Below are 23,217 nucleotides of genomic sequence, written 5' to 3' on the forward strand. Positions count from 1 at the left end.
ATATAGGAGTTTGAGCCATCTCAAGAATGACTCGGGCATCCCCGTGTATCCCAGTACTGCAAACATGTAGGTCCATGCTATAGAGTCGAAGGCTTTAGCTGCATCTAACTGTACCGCCCCTGCCTGCAATGTGGGTTCTCTTTGGTGTAATAGAGCCAAAATGGTGCATAGGTTATGCGTAGTTAAACGAGCAGTTATAATGCCAGCCTGATCTGGTAGCACCAAGTGGGGTATCGAAGGTTGTAAACGTATTGCAATCACCTTCGCTAGAATTTTTGCATCCATGTTTATGAGAGATAGCGGCCTATACGATTTGCACCTTTCTGGAGTCTAATCCGGTTTCAGTAATTGTGGGGCCAATAACTCAGCATGCTATTTGTCAAATTTCTCGGTGAACCCATCTATGCCAGGGGCTTTGCAATTCAGCAGAGTTTGAATAGCCTCTTTTACGTCTTCAGCTCTCACTAGTTACTTTAGATATTCTCTCTGCCCTGACCAGAGCTATGCCAGAGCCACACCAGAGCCACATCTCTGAAGTATTGATTCAGTTCGGTGAATGGTGCAGTGTTCTGTGGCTCATAGAGTCTCACGTAATATTTCCTCTTGGTCTCAAGTATATCTGAGTTCGAATATATTGCATTGCCATCCTCATCTACTAAGTGTACCACAAGTTCAGCGATTTCAGTTTCTGTGCAAGGCAGTGCCCGGGTCTCCCACCCTCCCCATATGCTCCAGCTACATGAAGCTTGAACATGGCCTGTGATTTTTCTTCTGCACGGGTCTCAAATTCTGTCAGGTGTTCTCTAATTACTGCCAAAATAGCCTCATCTGGTCAACATTCATACTATCTTTCTAATTAACTTAGCTTTTCTTTTGTATTGTTTAATTGTGTCAGAATAGTTTTCAGTACACCCGCCTGAGTGCCTATGCATGTCCCACATATCATGTTTTAAAGGCTTTCCCCAGAGTGCTCCCACTACCTACAGAGCCTGTGTTTAATGCAAAAAAATTCGACAATCGCCCTCTGACCCTCTTCTTTAAAGGCCGAATCAAGGAGCTCTGTTGGACGGAAGCGGCAGGTAAATTGTGGAATGGTCGCATTCAGTATTTGTAAACGCATCAGGACTGTCGCATGATCGGACAGTGTCCTAGGGAGATACCGTACCTCCTGTATCCACTGGCACACCTCAGTGGAGATGAGCCAGTAATCTAATCTGGACCATGTACCATGGACTGAGGATATAACTGTGCCCTCCTTCTGTGTGGGATGTCTCAATCTCCAGGTATCCACCAGGCCAGACTCCTCCGTCTCACTCTGTAGTACCATGGCTGCTTGTTTCCCAAGCCACACCATGTCTGCAGAGTGATCCTCCATCCGATTTAGATATGTATTTAAATTCCCTCCCCAAGGGACATCTGTCGGTGTTACGAAATGTAGTTGTCTCCATGTGGACTTGAAGAACTCCGGGTCGTCTAGGTTTGGTGCCAAGGTATTGACCAATGTAAACCGCAGTGTCCGCCAACTTCCTCCGCGCTATGAGGAGCCTACCCTGATCATCTGCATAGTGTGCTGCAAGCGTGAAGGGGACCCCATGTGTGATCAATAATAGAACCCCGTGAATATGTGGAGTAAGAGGAGGCCAACCAACACGCCGCCCAACGGGTGCCCACAGTGCAGTCCAGGCGCCCAACTAGGTGCGTTTCCTGTAGTAGAGCGACGGGTATATTGTGTCTTTCTCGGAACCAAAGCACGAATCTGACCTTAGGGGGGATCGTTGAGGCCACAAACATTCCATGTAATATAGTTAATACTATCATTTGTTCTGGTCATTTTGTCTTCTCACGACATAATGATGTTCTAATCTTTTTATGTTGCACTGTGAGCCAAGGATCCATATATGTCATGCATGTGTATATAGCATCACAATAGCCCTACATCCACCGCCTCACACTTAAGCAGCCCCAACTAGCCAATGGCATCTCCAATAAACAATCAACATACATACTTTCAACAATGACATAACTTTCAAGGTGCCCAGCATGCAGGAAATAAGCAGCATCTCATTATTTGCAACGGTCTGGCACAGTCTCTTAGCAGCCCTCCGGCGCATTGTTTCCAGCACAAGGTCTATGTGCCCTCACTTCAGGGCGCGAAGGGCCTCGTAGCCTTGCCAATAATTGATTACAGGCAGGTGGACACAATGCCTTACTAGATTTCTGGCGGTGTCAATCTCGCTCCACTCATCCTGGGCCCTTCACCTCTCGCACAGCAGTTCGGAGCAGGCCCTGTCCCAGAGAGGCGCCGCTCTTTTTCCAGTGTGATGTGCAGCTCTGTAGGCCTATGCCGTGGCCTGGATTAGTCCACACACCCTGCAACGGTGTCACCGTCTGCCGCTATGTTGCTGGTAGGATGCCGTGACGACCTGCGCACACCTCCGCTCATCGATCCCGGCTATTGGCCACACTCTTAGGCTCCGTTTTTTGGTTGCGTCTCTGCTCCGCAGACCGAGAGACTATGTGGCGCAGGGGCCCGACCTCAGCTCCCAGCCAGCCGCTTCGTACCCTCCTCCTCCTCTCAGTGGTGTTCCACTCTGCCCAGCGGGTTTATCTGTCACTGGGCACATCAGTCCGGTTTGGACTTCGTAGAGATTAGGTTTTACTACAGATGGTGGAGGATGGCCTGATCATAAACGGATATTTAGAACCCAGCTGGCAGAGCAACACTAATGTGCCGCCATGTTGTCTTGGGCTGTCCGGCTCCCCCCTTCTGAGACAGAGGAATTGAAGAAAAGTGAGTCATTTCTGGTTCCAACATGAGTAGCATGTCATTTTACAGTGTAGTGTGACACCTTCAAAAATGCTAAGCATATTTAATCAAACCCACGCAATGATGAAACCCACAAAGGGTTGCAGTATATGATAAAAGCTTCTGGAGAGCAACTAATTTATTTGTACGTTATTACTGAATTTACTAGGCTTGAATTTGTGCTAATTTGTTTATGGCTTGCATGTTATAGCATTCATATAACCATGAATAAATCTAATTAGAATTCAGTTTCTCTGCCACTAAGTGATGAGACTCTCAGGTTGAGTAATTGCCTTCAACACAGTGTTTGCATAACAGATATCTTTGTTTCTGTATAGTTCAGTTCTGTGCGCATTTGATCACTGAAAATGTATGTAGGCCTGGGCGGAGTTCATGGAGTTTTACTTCACAGAACTCTGCGAAGTGCCGTAAAAACTCTACCTTGGTCTGCGGTGGTCCGCCAGTGGCTGAGTCTGTTAAGTTGCGCTGCTCGCACTGATTTGTAGCGCCAGGCGTTTGTCCCATGCTGCAAAATCAGCTCAAACAGCACTACACGTCGCACCAGAGGGTGCTGCTGCTCGATTAGACATTGTTCTCGGGCGACAGCTTCCTTAACGCGAGCAGCAGATTTTTGCCACAATCGCCAAAGTTGAGAAATCTCGCCAGGAGGAGGCTCAGGGTGCAATTGTTTCTCATGACCACTTGCCAACTTACCGTTGATGAGCCGCTCAAGAGAAAAAGCTCTGGTCTGCGTCACTTCGCTGATTATTTCGGAACTCCACTTGGAGTGGGAAAAACTCAACAAACTCAGTCGGCAGAGCATAATTCTTCACCCACCCCTAATGTTATGGCTCAATTTACAGTTTGGTGGAGGGAGGGTATTTAATCACAAAAGTGATGGTGAACGCTTTCCCCCAAACCAATGGTCTTCCCACCCTATTTAGTCAGAGAAATTGACAACTTTCTGTGAACAAATCCCCCATTGATTCTGTTGACGGAAAGCACCCTCAGGCGGCACAACTGAGTAAGGGACATCTGACCAAGGGCATAGCACGGTCCACCTTATTTAGGGTAAGCAGTGTGAAGCATTTTTTCTCCCTGTTACCTGGCAATATACCTTGCCAGTGAGAGGACGAAAAAAACAGAGACATCAATATTGACAGAAAAAACTCTCGGAGTGTGTCAGTGAATTGTTTTTTGTTTTCAATTACAAGCTCCCACTTGTTGAAAATCAAAAACTGTGGTAAATTTTAATAAATGACTTTCAAAATCAACAGCGGCTGTCCATAAACTTTTAGTACCTTGACGGTAACTACTGGGCCAGCAGTGATCTATAAATTTAGCGGATTATAGTCTGTCTGCCAAACTAGATCAGGTCCTTAGTTTCTGTGTTAAGTAAAACTCGGATCAAGGGAGTATAAGGCATCTTTGTTTTTGGTATATCCATGCCTTGCTAAATGGATCACAGGTATCATTGTTTGAGTTTGAAACTGTGCCTTTGAGAGCTCTGATCTTCCACACAAATAGACATGGAAACATTCATCAAGTAGTTGTGTTCGTACTCTCTAACCTGAACTCTTCGTTCCTCTTCAGCCTTCCCATTGCAAATCAAAAAAAAGTGAGTGTGCCTTCCAATCACTGTTCCTAAACTGTGGAATTCTCTTCCTTTATATCTCTGATCGATGCCTGAAAACCTTTTTTGTATAAAGCTTCTAAAAACTTGACTATTTGTTCAATAAAACCTTAACCACTGGAATAATTAAATAAATGTCTTTAAAGCTTTCCTATTTATCCCAATACATGCTGTAGACATCACTATTTAATGATAATGTCTTTATGTCAATTCATGTTGTTCATTGGATTTCACATCCATGTTTTTGTTTTAATCTATGGTGTCAGCAGAGTCATTTTTTACCAGTTAAACCGGCTTCTTGCTGTGTCTGGTCATTGGATTACAAATAACTGTGTCCATTATAATTTGTGTTGTGAACATTGTTAGTGGAAGACTAACAATGTGCTCTGGAGCTCGTTACAAGTTTACAAATGTTTTGGTTCATGTGAATAAAATACTGTGGTCACTAGATTATGTTTATACTATTTCTATACTAATGCGCTGTGACTATCTCTTACAATTGTGTTCCTGGCTTTTGTTACTTCATATTCATATATGGAAACAAATAGATTTTTTTAATGCTGATATTGGTATTTTGGCTCATAACGCTTATATATTTTTTCATCCCTTAAGTGAAATAAATCCAGAATAACCGAAATGGTCCGATGAATATCGTGAACACCAGGAATTGCAATTCAACCTTTGAGACTCTAACCCCCTGAAAAGTACAAAGCAGTTTTTGGAGACTTTATTCCACTAAAGAAGCTCTGCAGTTGTTACTGATGTGCGCTCCTTTTGCAAACAGTGAAGAATTGGAAGCAGACAGCAATGGAATGATGAGTGTTTGATGAATGTGACTTAGTACCTCAAAACAAAGGAGTAAGGAGTATCTCATGAGTGTCTACATATTAACAAGACAAGCAATTCAAGTGACCTACAAAGGAGAATGACCACACAAATGTATAGAATGTAATAAATGTTTCCAGGCTAAAGTCACTAGGATAACAACAGAAAATGTATACACGGAACACTGTCCATGGGCAAATCAACTCTTTGCTGTCTTCTGCGTAAAAGGTGACTCTAAAAACACATCACAATATCCCCTCTTGAGAGGCTAGCACAGAGCTTTGCCATGTAAATAAACACTGAATATGAGAAGAGTGCATAATATAAAAACGGCTATCTTCTAACAAATCACATGTGCCATACAGGGAAAAGATCATATTTGTGCACTAGATGTGCTTTAAAATGGCACCTAATGCTGTAATATTGACTTAATACCGACAAGAAAGGAAATAGGAGAGCCAATGGAGAAATGATGCCGCCACGCTGTTAACTTAGCCGAACACCTGAACGCAGTGGGACGAGCCATATAAATTATTTACTTGGTTTATCAATGCAAAGACACTTCATTTAGGTGAACAACTTTGCAGTTGTAACGCTACTGGTAAGAATTGAGAGTGTAGAGAGGTTATTTTTCATCTATATGTGTAAGTAAAATGTAGATAACTTGAAAGTACTAACTTGGACAGACACAGGAGAAGCTACATGCATTCACCCAGTTTCTCTAGGATTTGATTACAAGGAATATTTATTTAAACATAATGTGTGCATTATGGAGGAGGCGTACAAATAATCTAAATGTGACAGAGATTGTTATATAAATATCCATCTGGAAAAACATCAAGGAGATCTCAGTATATTAAGACAAAATACATCTACAGTGTTTACCAAGACTTTTATTAGCAAAAGCTATTTGATAGCAGGCAAACAAAACTATATTGAAAAATAAAAACATTTCAATGACCCAAATGTAAAGGCTTTATCACAAATGGCTCTCTCGTTGGACAAAAGTCTGTCTACACTGAACTAAGACCGTATAAATGCACTGAGTGTGACCAGACGTTCATTACAAAGGCACAGAAGATGAAAGATCAACAAACTCATACAGGTGAAGGTTCTGAGTGCCACAAGGCTTTCAATCAAAAGGGTGAACTAATGCTCCATCACAGAAATCACACTACGGAGAAACCATATAAATGTTCTCAATGTGACCAGACTTTCAAGAAAATGAATAATTTATCCTCACATGACAGAATTCACACTGGGGAAAAAACATATAAATGCTATGAATGTAAGAAGGCTTTCACGCAAAAGAGTGATTTACCATCACATAAGATAATTCACACTGGTGAAAAACCATATAGATGTTCTGAATGTAATAAGACTTATAGTGAAAAAGCAGGTCTGATAAGCCGTCTGAGAACACATACTAGCGAGAAACCTTATAAGTGTTCTGAATGTGAGAAGGCTTTCTGTTCAAAGTCAGCGCTGATAATACATCAGCGAATTCACACTGGGATAAAACCTTATGGATGTTCTAAATGTAAGAGGTCTTTCACTACAAAAGGACAGTTAAAGAGACATCAAATGTCACACAGTGGTGAGACTCCTTACAAATGTTCTGAGTGTGACAAGTGTTTTATCACAAAGGGCCAGCTAATAATGCATCATAGAAATCACACCGGCGAGAAACCATATGAATGTTCTGAATGTCAAAAAGCTTTTAACGGAATAGGTGGACTAATCAGTCACCAGAGAACTCACACTGGTGAGAAACCGTATAAATGTTCTGAATGTGAGAAGGCTTTCAGTACAAAGGCACCACTGATAACACATCAGCGTATTCACACGGGGATAAAACCTTATGGATGTTCTGAATGTGAGAAGGCTTTCATTACAAAAGAACAGTTAAGGAGACATCACATGTCTCACAGCGGTGAGATTCCATACAAATGTTCTGAGTGTGATAAGGGTTTCAAAACCAGATTTCTTTTAATGCGGCATCTGAGCGATCACACTGGTGAGAAACCATATAAGTGTACTGACTGTGACAAGGCATTCAAACAAAAATATGTACTGTCATTACACCAGAGAAACCACAAGGGCGAGAAACCCTATAAATGCTCCGAATGTGACAAGGCTTTCGTTCTGAAGACTGACCTATTAGTACATCAGAGATATCACACTGGAGAGAAACCCTTTAAATGTTCTGAATGTTACATGTCATACGTTCTGAAGAAAAGACTGACAGTACATCAGAGAACTCACACTGGAGAGAAACCTTATAAATGTTCTGAATGTGATAAGGCTTTTAAGCGTAATGATAATCTGTACATACACAAGAGAGTCCATACGGGGGAGTCGCCATATAAATGTACGGAATGTGACAAGACTTTCATGCGAAGAGGTCATCTTTCAGTTCATCTGAAAATCCACACAGGGGAGAAACCTTATACATGTGCTAAATGTGACAAGGCTTTCAAGCAAAAGAGTCATCTTTCAGTTCATCTGAAAACCCACACAGGGGAGAAACCATATAAATGTACTAAATGTGACAAGTCTTTCAAGCAAAAGAGTCATCTTTCAATTCATCAGAAAATCCACAGAGGGAAGAAACAATATGAAGGTTCTACCTGACAGAGATTTCTAGCTGCATATTCCTTACCTTGGAAATTCCAATCATGCGTCAGACTGGATCCGGAAGATTTTTCATGAGCAGTGCCCCTAAGCACCAGTAGGTGGCCCCGGGTCGGCTTCGTGTCCATCTGCTTCGTCAGCACCGAAAATGACATTGCAGTACCTATATAGACGTCACTTAGGCGTGCTGACATCAGTTCTTCTCTTTCCGTGCCAGCCTAAGCTGATAGTGAGAAGAGCTACCCCTTTGTCACTTTTTGACAGGCCTTTTTTTCAATGTTATGTTGACTTCTTTTGAGGTTTACCTCCTGGTGTGTCGAGGATGTCCTTGCGTAAGTCAAATTGTTTGCCCTGTTGTGCCTGTCAGCGTGCGATGATGGCGACGGACCTCCACCTTGTTTGCGTTCCGTGTTTTTAGCGTAGCTACAGCACCAAGGTGTGCTCCGATTGATACCCCAAGGCTCCAAAGGCTTAGAGGGAGCAGTCCCTGGAACTGATAGTGGCCCCGCAAGCGACTCCACAGCGGACGAAATCCTAGTCGAGGGGAGGATCCTGGGATCATTTGTGCAGCCCGAAGTCCTCTTTGTCCTGCTCTAAGTCATTGAAAAATTCAGGTAGGAGGCATAAGAAGAGTAAGAAGTCAAAGCATTCTTTGACTTCTCGTTCATCCACTGAGAAGCTGATGGAGCCTTTGCGATCTAGGCCTCGTTCTCTGTTCCGACTTCCTGCTTTGAATTTCTGAAGGCTGGATCTAACGCCCCTCCCTCCCAGTTAAGAGAGCTCAATGAGGTCATGCACTTAATTTTTGGGTGGTCTGGCCCGATAACGTGTATTCAGGTGCCGTGGGGGTTAAAGGGGACCACCTCTGGTTTTTTGCTGCCAGCTCGGGTGGGGCACCATGGGGTCCATTCCTGGATGATTCAGACTGCCACCAGTCGAGCCACCTTGACGTCGCCCAGCACCGGTGCTCCCCACACGACCGGCTTTATTGGCATCCTCACGGAGCTGGAGAGGTGTCGCTCGTTGCCCACTCTGACACTGGCGGGAGCCCTGTCTCCCAGATTGGAGTCTCATTTTCATCGGCTAGGCCTCGGGGTGGGGGGGACTGTGAGGGGTCGCTGGTCCCTTTAGAATACCAGCCCTATGATGATCAGAGGACCTGTGTGAGGCCAGTGGCCTGGATACTGCTCCATATGCTGGTCTGCCTTCTACCATGGCAATGGAGGAGAGTGCATCATACACAATGGTGGTGCGTACAGCAGCTAAGGTCCTGAACCTTCAGTTTCCCATGGTGGCAGTTAAGACTAATATTTTGACAGAGGTGCTGCAACCAAGAGTATCTGCTGAAACCAGGAATATCTGCTTTGGAACCCTTACTTCCATTCGATGATGCCCTCATTGATGTCCTTTTGGGTACCTGGTCAAAACACAGTGGCTCTTGTGAATTGGACAATTGCCCGCCGCCATTGCCCTGCACATGGGGATCTCAACTTCCTCTCCCAACATCCTACCCCTGAGAGGTTGGTGGGCGAAGCCTCCACCTCCTATGGTGCTATCCCTACCGCTACCCTGAGTAGGAAATCCAAGAGGCTGGACTCATTTGTGAAGATGTTTTCTTCCGCCAGCCTGGCGTTGCGGTTGTTGAAGACTGCATGCCTATAGGGCTATTATTCCCACTTTCTGCGGGATACAGTTGTGCAAGTGCTGCAACGGGTCGCGGCGGTGGCCTGGGCTTTACTCTCCCAAGTTGTTGCTGACAGAAGAGATGCAGCAAAGTTAACGATTCAATGTGAACTTGATATGACTGATTCGCTGGTAGAGTGATTTCTGCGGCAGGCTGAGAACACCTGGCTTCTCTGGGGACATGCCCTTTGATGGCACCCACCTCTTCAGGGAAAAGGCAGATTTAGCGATTGATCGATTTAAGGATACTTGTAATACGGCCAGGTCCTTAGGCCTCTCTGCGGTCCCACGTCCACCCCAATCTGCCTTTCGCTGCTTTCAAAGCTGCTAGCCATGAGCATTTAGCCCAGCCACTGCGTTGTGCAGGCTCCCCAGCTTCTGCGTGGCTGAGGGCGCGGTACCCACAGACCTCTTAGGTCAGGTGGTAGCAGTCTAGTCTGTCCACCGCCACTACAACAGTCTCCAAACCCTCCTAGTCTACTCCTATACCACCATGGCCATACAGTTTGTGGCAGGATTCGCCATCGCCTGCCCCGCTGGTAGTTCATAACAGTAACTGGTGAGTTTTGCAGAGACTATCCCTCCCCCAATGGCACCATCTCACAATCGACTGATGGAGGATCATCCATCCTTTTTCCACGAGGAGGTCACAATACATTTGGCATTGGGGGCCATAGAGAGGGTTCTGGTGCCAGAAGTAGGCTGTGGTTATTATTCCCGCCACTTTCTGGTTCCCAAAACAGACAAGGGCCTTCATCCTATCCTCGGTCTCCAAAGCCTCAATCTCTTTCTCAGGAATGAGAAATTCATAATGCTCGAGTTTATTGGGAATTAACATGCAGATTTTGGTGTTAAACACACCAAAATCTGCTTGATACTGTAAATACCGTATGTTTTCCCCAGTTAAATTTTGGTAGGTTTGACTTGCTGAAATTTAACAAAGGTTGTTATTTAACACATCCTATAAATATCCAACGTGTTAAATACGTTCAAACTCATAATTCTGACCCATGCATAAATAGGGGTTACTATTACAAGCAACTCTTAATAGGCTCCAAGTGTAAAAAGTCTTTCAATACATAGGGTGATCATTTGACAGTCATTGTAGACTGAAATCATATACATATTCTGAATGCAAAATATTCATTACAAATATATCTTTAATAATGCACAAGAGAACTTACATGAGTGTGAAACCATATATATGTTCTGAATATGACAAGACCTTCAAGTAAAAAAGTCATCTGTCATGGCATCAGAAAGTCCACACCAGGGAAATCAGGAAATCCTCTAAATATTTCACATTTTAACATGAATTTAATTTAATAATTATACCTGATACAGAGCAGACAGAGGCTTGGGCATACAGGAACGTTACATGGCTACAGGAATCTGTCCTTCGTAAACAGTAGTGGCCTAAATGTTCAGAATACCGTACAGCCTGGGGAGATGAGAGTATGTGGTGATTTCATCATTACATGTCGTCATTCAATGTACATTTCAAAACTATTATAGAAGAAACTCAGGAAATTAAGAAAAAAGCAGGACTACACTCAGAATAACTGAATAACCTTTTAAGCAACAGAGCAACCAGAAGGAAACTAGACACTTGGGCGAAACTTAACATATATAGTGAAAATTACAAGGTACTACAGAAACCTCATACTGATTAAAATAGAGACGTACGCAGTTATATTTGCTCATGAAAAGATAAAATGAAACTCAGAAATAGTAGATAACTCCTAACATACCAGGTTAGTTGACATTCTAAAACATGGTTTTCCAAATGTGTAGAGAAAAGTGAAGAATCCAAAAGATGCAGGATCTGCAATACAGGAAAGATACAGCAGACGTTGGTCACTTTACCAGATTCCAGTATTGTTCCACATACTAGATTACAGTATGGCAGAAACACTGGGATCACGAGCTAGAGAAAATTGACATTTCTGCAGTCTAGCGAAGTCAAATATATAACATAAAATCCATCCCTCTAGCTTAAGAATGCTGGAAACTGAGCTTTTCACTTCAAGGCACTACATATATATTTGTGAATATGAATCAATTTTGGAGACATTATTGGATTAACAGAAACCGTTAATTGGATCTGAAAACCAGTCAATGCACTGATGACGTGACTCCCTTCTTCGCAGTCCCTTGTTAGCTTGGCAGCTTTAGGGTCTTAGGCACACAGCGAGGAAAGATATCTGGGACTAAGAAATCAGAGACAAAGGGACAGATCTGTTGCTGTCAGTGTTTTTAAAATTAATAATTCCCTCCATTAACCCTTCCTGAGTGTATTTGTTATTTATTGCATCACTGCATTTTGACAATTGTTTTTCTGAAAATTTGCCTTTTACAGAATTGCAGATAGAGCAGCTCTCCCCTGAATATTTGTGAGTCATTGCCTTTGGATGTAGTTAGTGTAATAAAATCAAGGATCCCATCTCAAGGAGCATGACGAGGTGGTAGTAATACTTAAAGCATCCTTCGATGCCTGATATATTTTGTACTTTGTACATGCCTCCACCTTAGAAGCAGAGTGTAGATCCTAGTTTACATAGAAGTGGCTAACGAGATACTGAAAACTACAGAATTGTTGCACGGTTATTTACTGGGTAGGTTGATATTGGGATTGACATCATGATCAGATGTAACTGCGGGACATGAAGGAACATTGTGTTCTGATGCTGTACAAACATATGCATTGCAGTTGCCCCTGACAAAAGCATGGACACCAACATTCTGAAAAAGAATAAAGTTTTATTATACATAACAAGTTTGTGACATTTGTATGGAGAACACAGTGAGGCACTTCATAGAGAATAAACCTTCAAAGAAAATGAAAGTATGGTTACATTTGGGCTTGCTGACCTACATTTGGCAAATTTTCTACAGTGGTTATAACGAGGCTAAATATTTCCACAAAATTTGGCGAATCTGGCCATGTCATTATTGAACAGAACTGAGGACCATTTCTTTTTAAATCATTTTATATTTATTTATACTTGAATTTTCTCCAGTTGGCCAGGTGACGGAATCAGCCACGAAGGGTGGATTTCCTCATAGCAGCCATACGCCATGGTGCGCCTCAATTTTTGAGTGAAACTAATCATGTATAACCATCTTTCATCTGGGGAGTCCCCCGATATGAGTGTGTTTCAGCTGACCCAGGGATATCCTAATCTGCTCTTTGCCCTCTAGCCTTCACCCCCACACTGGCCCTGTAGCCGTACTGCACTCACCACACAGTCCTGCACATCTCACCACGGATATGTCTTGTGCTGGGAACACCAACAGCTCCCCTGCTCTATGTGTAGCCGAGTCCAGGGGAGGATCTCAAGAAGCTTGCAGAGGGGTCCATTGCTCCGGAGCACGCATCACAAACCACAGGAAGGGAATAATCCAAGGCAAACCGCTGTCCCTGCCATACACATCCATTCTTGGACTTAGCAAGGTGACAGTTTTGTTAATGGATAAAGGGCCTGCAGAATGTTCCTTGTTTGACTGAAAAAACAGGTACCTGCAGGGCAAATGCTTTCTTTTATGCCCAACACTGAATAACTAAGGAAAGATTTTTTTTAAACGCTTTGAGTAGGTTGGAAAACAAAACGCCCTTAATCTGTGGAGATTTACTCATCTCAGAATTATAATGACTTTACAAGAACTTGGGTGAGAAGGATGGTGAGTTCATTGCACTTTTGGATACTAGGAGACAATGAACACTGCTAAAGGGACTGTGCGTTGGATGGAAACCTGTTTGAAGAGTTTCCCATTTATCAATCCCTTTTTAAATAAACCCGCTAAATGAAAAAACAGTTAACGTGTAATTTTCTTTGTCCACAAAACTGAATTATTCAAAACACCATCATGATGAATACCTTTGCTGCCATGGATCAGTGGCAGGAATGCAGGAAGGAGGCTTGCCTGGCATGGAAAGGCTCTTCTCATACAAGGCACACAAAGGACAGCAGATAACGAGGACGACTGATGGCTTCATTATCCACACGTACAACAAAGATCTTGCAGTAAGTTTATTTAACTGTCTACTAATACAGATGGTAAAAAACACAAGGAGCTGGAGTTTAATGCAGATCAACCCTTCTCTTAAATCGCCTGGTGGAATACTCACACACTCTCAGCAGCACACATTCCGTCTTCCAATAAGCCTATTCAGGCGTGCCCCATTCACACACAATCCTTTACACCAAGATCCAGCACAGACGTGAATATATTTTACATACCTTTGTAAGTGTAAAGTTTCAACAGGCATCTCACACATTCTTAAATAAGTATGTTCCATGATAAAGCAGGCTTGAATGTTGCTTTTTTCATTTACAGTATTCTCCTAAATCAAAGAACTACTCTTTATTGAGAGTAAATGTGTAACCTTGCTTGGGTACTCTTTTCTTAGGTAAATGTTGTGCATCTTGTGCTATTTAGGCCTATCCTGAATGGTGCTTTAGAATCTGTTTAGAGTCTGGCTATTATTTTTAAGTGTGGCAGTGGAAGACCCGTACTTACCAATTTGATCTGAAATATCTGCCTGTTGACCAGACCAAAAGTCTGTGAAAAGTCCCAAAAAGCTTCATATAACCTCTTTGGCACGACGGAATTTGACATGTGCGAAGTTTGGACAGCCCCTGGCCTTCCGATGCACATGGCCACCGTAGCGTCGAAGAGGTTAAGGGTAATTATCTGTAAGTGGGAACCTCATAGACAGAATGTTGGAGACTGAAGATCTGGTCTTTTTGCCAGTCGACCACCTCTGGAGCTGCCTTATATTAACTTTAAAAGGTGTTTTCTTCTGTCAATTCATTCATATGATCCAAAATATTTGTGCTTTATTTTTAAAATATATCAATTATTCTGATTGGTCAGTATGAGCTTGGCATTGAGATCTTACCTTTCATCTTTAGAATTTTATCCAAGCTTGTTTGCCACAGCTCGGGAAAGCCTACTATACTTTATCGGGGTAACTAGCCTGCCAGGATGATTGAATGTGCATCCTAAGGTCTGTGATGTTCAGTGCCACGGCTATCATTGAAGAACTTTGTTTGACAATATGCCTCTTATTGGTAGGCTGGTATAGTTGACTTAATATTATTTTGAAAGTACATTGTCCTCGATAAAGATACCTTTGCTGCTTTTCACCTTGAGTTTTAGTAGTTCAAGGTCGTTTTTTGTGCCCTATTGAAATGTTATTGATGATTTCAATGTCACGTTGCTTTAAGTCATAATGGAGCTCTGATTTCGTTTTTTTTTTTTTTGCTTCATTATCATCAATCAGAGTTGATTTTCTACTTTTCGTTTTTTAGATTGTTGGCGGGAATTTGACGTAATGGCCATGGCACAACGGTTTCTATGGGGTCCTCAAAAGCTTGAATACAATGTGCTTGATCCGCAGAAACTCCTCCACTGTCGCTTGATCGATTGAAGATATTGAAAGATGAAGAATGACAGTTGCTTTATGTTGACTATTCCCTAAAGTATCCTCCTTTTGATTCATGAGTTCCAATTCTGCATGATACACCAGCTGCGTGTTTTATGTTGAGCAGAAAATTCAAACTTTGTGGAGTATGATCACTCTGTGTTGTCATTATTACCACCTGGTGTTTGTGTTGGTAGAGTTGTGCAAAAATTTGGAATCGATTTCAGATTGAGCTATTGCCGAGTTGACAGTTAGTATCAGGGTTGAGTTTGGTGGAACAGTGCTCAGTGCTATTGTTAACTTTTTTTCAATGAAAAACTGTTCCATTCTCTTGTCTTTTCTAGGAATGCCTTGGGTGATGATTGGAGCGCCCTGTTGGGATGGTAATGCCCCTTGCAGGGTGTACAGATGTGTTCTCTTACTCTACGTCCCCAAATAAGAGTATCTGGTATCCATTTTTTCATATTTGCTGTGGTTTCCCTCTAATATAGTGTGTGCAGATGACTAGGCCTGTCCCTTGACATGAAAAAGGTCCTGGACCTGTCCTGTGACCTAGATGGGTGCTCCCTCAAGCATGCCCTCATTTCACTGACAGTGGACTACTGTTGTCTGTCTAGAATATATAGCTGGAGGTGCAGCGTACCATGTACCTCTAGTCAATGGTTGCGACGCAACCTCTCTGTGTCACTGTGTCAAGTGTATGTTGTGCATGTTTGTAAATGTGGCCTCTCTGGTACATGTATTGTGTGTCTGAGTGAAACAGAGTAATGGAGGTGTGTGGGATGCTGGGATCCATTATGGATGGCGCTGGCCTGGCTTTGTGCACACAATGGAGGTGAGCTTGCTTTCCCAAACATTGAAAGCGTGATGCTGACATTCCTGAGCTGAGGTGAGGAGACCTAGACCTTTAAGTAGCAAGAGAGGAGATAAGATGTTTTTAAAAATTCTACTTCACTGGGAGGAACGGGTTTGTCTTCTGTGAGCACTGCCATTTGTAATTGGTAGCAGTGAAGAATTGGAGAGTAGACTCTGTTGTTCAAAGTGAACAGGGCCCCTTAGGTAAGCCAGCCTTTTTTTCTCCCTGGATCACTTTTCACTGTGGCTGATGATAGCCAGGTTCAGAAATCTCACTCCTTTATGCCTCTATTGTGGATGTTCCAGGCTGTAGACTACTTTCCTGTGAAGAGCATCACTCTGCACTAAGGCTGTGTCAGGGGAGAACCATGCCAACAAGATTCTTAAAGTGCAGACATTAGAACAACACCTGTCTGCTTTAATGTATAAAGGTGGGAGCCACAAACCCACTTGTTGCTCCATTTCCAGGTTCTCTATGACCAATGAGGGGGGTGCTCTGCCGCGTGCGTAATGGAATGATGTATAACCAGAGCTCTGGTCTGCCTGACTGGCAGCTTCCTAGGTATGTGAGGACATCACCTGAAGCCTTGCCTTGCTGGAAGAAGCTGCCCATGTGACATGAAGTGCATATATGCCAACCTACCTGCTGAGTGAAAGAGCTTGCCTACTCTGTAGGAGGGGTGTCTTTCCAGGAAGAGCCAGAAGCAGTGAGGCCCAGCTGCTGGTGGGGGTCTGCAAGAGGAAGTAAGATGGAGCAGAGCAACTGCATGCCCTAGGTTTTGGTGGGAATTAGACACTCCTAAGTGGGGGTTCCATGTTATGCTGCTGTGACAGAAAAGTGTGCCCATGGCTGACCAGACCACTATGACCGATGACGTGGGCCCATGGCTGACCACACCACTGTGGCCAGGGAAGTTTACCCATGGCTGACTCTGCTGCTAGGGAGAAGAAAAAGGCAACTACTTTTTGTTGTATGTTGCTACTTTTAGGTAAGTAGATTTCCAAGTTCTTGGATTGAATAATGCCTTCAAATGTAAGATGGGATAAGCAGATTTTAGTTGTTACCGTTGGGGCTGGGTGATGCTCGAAGGCAGTGTTTTGGTTTATACTAAATCATGTAATAGTGTTGGTTGTTTGATCCCTCAGATTCCTTTGTTGATCTGCGGCCTATGTACCGTCTTGGGTTGGTCCATCTTTTACAATGAATCTTTCTCTCGTTCTTCTACATTTGAATGCTGTTCTTTTGATCAGTTTTTGGGATTTCTTGAAATTCTGACCTCATCAAGTTAGCAATCTGGTTCAGTTGTATTGCTATGCTTGATCTACCTAGCTTTACAGTTCCTTACCCATTGCTAGTCTATTAGTTTCAATTCGGGTTCCTTCTTTGTTAATGTTATTAGTGGTTTTATATAGCGCTCGGCTACTCCGAGGAGTGTCCCGGCGCTTTAAAAAAAAACAGATGCGGCTGTTGGGAGCAGAGGAGGGACCGGAAACTATTGAACAAAGAGCCAGAACTTTAACTTTTTCCTAAAAGTCAGCAAATTCGAGGCTTTCCTCAAATGAGCTGGCAAGGAGTTCCATAGCATGGGTGCCAGAAAACGGAAGGAGCGACCCCCGATCCGGGCCCGACGTATGGATGGAACAAATGCCAAGGCCAGAGAGGCTGACCTCAGCGTTCTGGCCGGCATGTAGAAAGCCAATCGCTTTCTAATATATTTTGCTCCAGAGTCGTGCAGTGCCTTGAAAGCGAGTGTAAGTGCTTTGAAAGCCACCCGTTTCTTAATAGGGAGCCAATCCAATTTTTCCAATAACTCTTTTGCGCTGGTTCTACGATGGAGGCCATAGATGGCTCTAGCAGCCGAATTCTGCACTACCTGTATGCGTGATAACAGGTACTCAGGCATGCCCAAGTAGAGGACGTTGGAATAATCCAGGCGGGAGCCTATCAAGGCCTGTAGAGTGAAATTTCGATGCGCCAGAGAAAGCATAGAAAGAAATTTCCTAAGCATTTTCAAAATGCCGAAACACTTTCCAACAAGACCTAGAATCTGAGGTTTCAGAGTAAGACCCTCATCGAGCTGCACTCCCAGATTCTTTGCCCTGGTGGAGACAGCCGATGGAGGAAACATGGCCGGAGGGCACCAAGACTGCCATCTGGTATCGGCGGGACAGCCAAAAAACAGCAGCTCCGATTTATCGGAGTTGCATTTGAGGCTATGATGTTCAAACCACTCAAACACTGCCCCCAGGCAGCCTCTGATCTGCACGCTGTCAAAATCCGAGCCCTTCTTGCAGGTGAAGAGAAGCTGGGTGTCATCAGCTTAAGAAACGATCTGGGCACCAAAGGACTCCGCCAAGGCCGCCAATGGTGCCAGATAGATATTAAAGAGGGTGGGGCTCAGGACGGAGCCCTGAGGCACCCCGACCTCCAGTGGCAGCATTTCAGCGGAGAAAGAGGGGGCCCAGACCGTTTGGCGGCGGCCCGCGAGGAAGGACTTAAACCAGCTGAACGCCGCTCCCCATAGCCCGATCTCCCAGAGTCTTGAAGGAAGACCGCTATGGGGAACGGTGTCAAAAGCCGCCGACAAGTCCAGAATCACCAGCATGGCCTTTCCACCTTCATCTAACACCTCACGAATGGCATTGGTGACTTCAAGGAGAGGGGTCTCCGTACTCATATTGGCACGGAAACCCGACTGAGTGTCATGAAGGATGTTGTTACATTCCAAGAAGTTGGAGAGAGAGATGTGGACATGCTTCTCCACCACTTTTGCCAGTGACGGGAGAAGGGAGATGGGCCTGTAATTGGCATAGGCCAAAGGATCAAGATTAGGGTTTGTAACAGCGGCAGAATCAGGGCGTGCTTCCAGGCCTGAGGGACCTCAACCGTGCTCAAGGAGAGATTGAGCACCGGATTGATCAAAGGGTTGATCACTGAGGCCAATTTCCCAAGATATTTTGCCGGGCAAGGGTCATGTGGTGATGCAGATTTGAGTCTAGAAAGAAGCTCCGAAGAAGAAGAGAGAGATAGAGAGGGAAATTCTGACAGGGAGGGATCCTCGCCGGAAAAAGACGTGTACAGAGGGAGATTAGTGTCTGGGGGTGAAATCAGGTTTGTGGAGGGAAAAGAATCTTGAATAGTTTTGATTTTGGTGATAAAGAAATTAGCGAGATGCGACAACCATGATTCAGAGTGAGAGTGTGTGGGCAAAACCGAGCTAGGTGAAGTAAACTCCTTTACTATAAAAAAAAATTCTTTACTAGTATTTGCGGCGGCCTCGATTCTTCTGGCATAATAGGCGTTTTTCTCTAGCAAGATGTTACTATGGTAGAGTTTGATGGCTTCCCTATATGCAGTTTTATCCACTACCTCATAATGCCGGCGCCAGGTACGTTCCGCTTTCTTGCACCTACGCCGCTGATCGGAGAGCGAGGCCGAGAACCACGGGGCAGATGCCCGACTGTAGGCTTTGCGAGAACTAGACTCAGGTGCTAACTCGTCGAATCTATCGACTATCCATCTGTTCAGAAGGTCGAGATCGGCCTCTAGACTGCCTGACAGCTGGCACGGATTAATGGAAAGAGCATGCGACAGCATGTCAGTGGATACAAGATGGAAGGCTCTCGACGTTTGCCGCGAGCGTTCTGAGCGCCTGAATGAAGATGTATCTGTCACTGGGATCTGAAAGTTGACAAGATGGTGATCCGACCATAACACTGGTTCGGGAGGGAAAGCAACAAGTGGTGAGGTGAAAAACACTTGTTCGAGAGTATGGCCTTTCTCATGCGTAGGACCGGTGATAAAAGGGGACAAACCAAGTGGAGCAGTAGCATCCAGGAGCTTAATGGCATCAGTATCGGTTTTAGAGTCCAAATGAATGTTAAAGTCTCCCAGCAATAGGCAGCGGGTCGATCTCATACATAAGGCCGAAACCACCGCGTGAAGGTTGTCAAAAAAAGAACCCAAGGGACCAGGGGGTCTATATATAAGAAGTCCTGCATACACTTGATGAGGAGACAAAGATAGGGAGAACCCAAGGGATTCGCAGCCACAAATGTCATCAGTAGGAGTAATAGTGCACGAAAAGCGTTTATCAACAATCAGAGCAATGCCACCGCCCCTGCCCGAAGTCCTATCCTTCCTAATAATAACATAATCAGGAGGAATAGCAGTTGCTAGGTCAGGGCCTGCGGCTTCACCCAACAAGGTCTCAGTTAGAAAAAGACATATAGGGTTTGCCTCGGACAAGAGGTTGTAGATGTCAAGGGAGTGCCTGGTGAGGGATCTAGTGTTGAGAAGCAGACAAGGGAAAAATTTGGGGGGATCAAGGGGAGGTGGAGCCGGCGCACGGGTAAGTCGCCAACCACAATTAGGCCATTGCTTTTTCAAGGCGTGCCTCCCAGGAAAGATACTACTACAGTTGCCTGTATCGCCCCTAAGGAAGAGAAGCTCCAGCGGGGTGTAGGTGAGCATGCTTTATGAGTGCCCAAGGCAGATGGCCCCGTCCGCACCCGTCCGCCTCCGGGACGCTGACGGGCACAGACGGGCTTACCTTAGGCGCTCCTTTGGCGCGGGATAGGCGCGGCCGCACAGCGCGTCCGCTGCGCGGAGGAGAGTGCCTCTAATTTTATACCTGAGCAGGCAAAGTGAGGCAGCCCGCACCACTGGTCCGCCGACCAGCGTGCCTGACTCCTCCAAAAATGGCCGTTTCCAGAGCAGGCAGCCTACAATTCCTGAGATACCCTGCGGCACCTCGTAAGCCGTGTGGGTATGGAGAAAGTGAAAGAGGATCCCCGCGATGCCGTTGCCACCCAACAAAGCGGAGGGATCGAGCGCCAGAAAGAGAAGGAGATAGTGAGAGTACACCCGGCTTTCCGCCTCAGGTGTAGAAAAGAGGAGAGAAAAGAAGAAATGCCCAGTAAGGTAGGATTACACAGCCACTTCAAATGCAAAAATGTTGGGAGCGCTCGCACTCAGCGCAGGAGTCAGTAAAAGCAGCTCCGACTAAGAAAATATGGCAGCGCTAGAAGTCAGCGCAGGAGCTGGAGAAAGACCGCACCAGTAGGGAGATGCCGGTAGGCGCTAGTGAGCAGCTGTAAGGCGCTGGCCCACGGCGCTAAGACAGAGACAAAATGCAGCAGCAAGAAAGAAGTTAAAAAACGCTAGTAATCAGCGCAGGATGCAATATGTTTTTAAAATGGGTTAAGAGCAGTTCACAATTGCCACCGCACATCCGCACCCAGCCTCCGCCTCAAGTCAATTGCGGGAGGGTTCCAATCAGCCCTTTTTAGGCTATTGTGAACAAGCCGTAGTTGCTTATTACTATTTCCAGGAGGTGTTCTGTGTTCGATGTAAGCTGTTGAATAAATGTCTTATTGCAGTTCTCGTCCTGGTTTTGAGTTTGTATCCAATAGCTCAAGATTCAATTTCTTACTTGTGACTTTTTCAATGAGGAGATGGTTCAGAGTTCTGTGTACCATTGCCTTTACAACAATGTTTTTGCTCTTCCTTGTTAGTTTTTAGAGGACTATTTTCATGCACCAGATATCCCTCTCTGCTCTGCGTTAACCTCATGGGTCTATGTTGTACTATGCTGCCTTGTCCTGCCTTATTTCTTTTTCAGTTTTTTACCAGAAGAAGAGCAGTTTTCTCGCTCTGGTATCCACCTGGATATAAGCTGGTTAGCATCCTGATATTTTTTCTAGATTGTTCTGCAATCACAGTGTTTGGTTTTCTAGAACCCCTGGCACTAACGGCTCAGTCTATTGGCCCCCTAATCAGAAAACAAGGTGGACTGCTCCCACCTTGTAACAAATTAGGTTATTAGTTGCAAAGTATTAAATCCTCCAAAAGTAATCTGTACGCAATTGTCCTATAACTGGGTACCAAATACCCCATTGTAGCACTCGCCTCTCCCAGGGTATCGAAGCAGCTCAGTCCAAGGCCAACCCGGTGGAGGTGGTGGTGGGCAAGCAATCCCAATTCACTGGAGCAAAACAGCAAAATTCAATAAATCATTGTGTAGTTATCTTTTGAAAAGGGAAAGTACTTTTATTACACACCTCTACTACTGAATACTTCACATGAAATTATGAATACATACATTCAGGTAGATGGAAATACTTTTGGTGATGCCCTCATATCACATTACACCCCTAGACGGCCCTGAACACATAATCACAATATCCCCTTTGTTTACCAGATGCAACATCACCATATATGGAGTTGTCATGCTAGATAAAACCAGCCTACTGGCTTTATCAAGGGTTGTCACATTAATTATAACCATGTTATATTTTGTCAAGTAACTCATTATACGGGGCGTCCATGTATATGTGAGGCAGGCCTACTGACTTTGTCGTCATGTCAGCACATTAAAAGAAACAGCCGCAGGTCACCATCACAGGACACCATCATTTAAATCACTGGAACCAGGGCTGCCAATAATAAGCATTCATTATAATCGTAAATGTTAACTGTTCCATGCCCATATTGTCAATAAAGCATTTTAATTCAATCAATCAATGACATTTATAGAGCGCGCTACCTACCCGTAGGGTCTCAAGGCGCTTAGGGGAGGGGGGGTGCCGCTACTGCTCGAACAGCCAGGTCTTCAGCTTCTTCCTGAAGGAGAGGTGGTCTTGGGTCAGGCGCAGGTCGGTCGGGAGGGAGTTCCAGGTCTTGGCGGCCAGGTAGGAGAAGGACCTTCCTCCTGTAGTTGCTCTTCGGATGCGGGGGACGGCGGCGAGGGCGTGGTTGGCTGAACGGAGGTGGCGTTTGGGAGCGTAGAAGTTGATCCGGCTGTTGAGGTAGCTCGGGCCTTGGTCGTGTAGGGCTTTGTGTGCGTGGGTGAGGAGGCGGAAGGTGATTCTTTTGTTGACGGGGAGCCAGTGAAGGTCTCTCAGATGTCCGGAGATGTGGCTGTGTCGTGGGATGTCGAGGATGAGTCTGGCTGAGGCGTTCTGGATCCGCTGGAGTCTCTTCTGGAGCTTGGCGGTGGTACCGGCGTAGAGGGCGTTGCCGTAGTCCAGTCGGCTGGTGACGAGGGCCTGGGTGACGGTCTTCCTGGTCTCGGTGGGGATCCACCAGAAGTTCTTCCGTAGCATGCGTAGGATGTTGAAGCACGCCGAGGAGACGTTGTTGACTTGCCTGGTCATGGAGAGGGAGGAGTCCAGGATGAAGCCCAGGTTGCGTGCATGGTCTGTCGGTTTGGGTGCGGTGCCCAGGGCGGGAGGCCACCAGGAGTCGTCCCAGGCGGAGGGTGAAGAGCCCAGGATGAGGACCTCCGTCTTGTCCGAGTTCAGTTTCAGGCGGCTGGTCGTCATCCACTCGGCTACCTCTTTCATCCCTTC

The 23,217-nt window shown here is 44.9% G+C and overlaps 1 protein-coding gene across 1 annotated transcript in view; it reads left to right on the top strand.

Moving 5' to 3' along the window:
• The first annotated feature begins 5,065 nt into the window (after nucleotides 1-5,065).
• Nucleotides 5,066-23,217, top strand: part of LOC144773677 (uncharacterized) — a 121,551-nt gene continuing 103,399 nt past the window's right edge. Inside the window, 1 exon segment of the mRNA XM_078658830.1 lies at nucleotides 5,066-7,851. Within this exon segment, the coding sequence (XP_078514956.1) occupies nucleotides 6,345-7,851 (1,507 nt within the window). The 5' untranslated portion in view covers nucleotides 5,066-6,344.

This window comes from Lissotriton helveticus, chromosome 8, assembly GCF_964261635.1.
Source record: "Lissotriton helveticus chromosome 8, aLisHel1.1, whole genome shotgun sequence".
Classification (NCBI taxonomy): domain Eukaryota; kingdom Metazoa; phylum Chordata; class Amphibia; order Caudata; family Salamandridae; genus Lissotriton; species Lissotriton helveticus.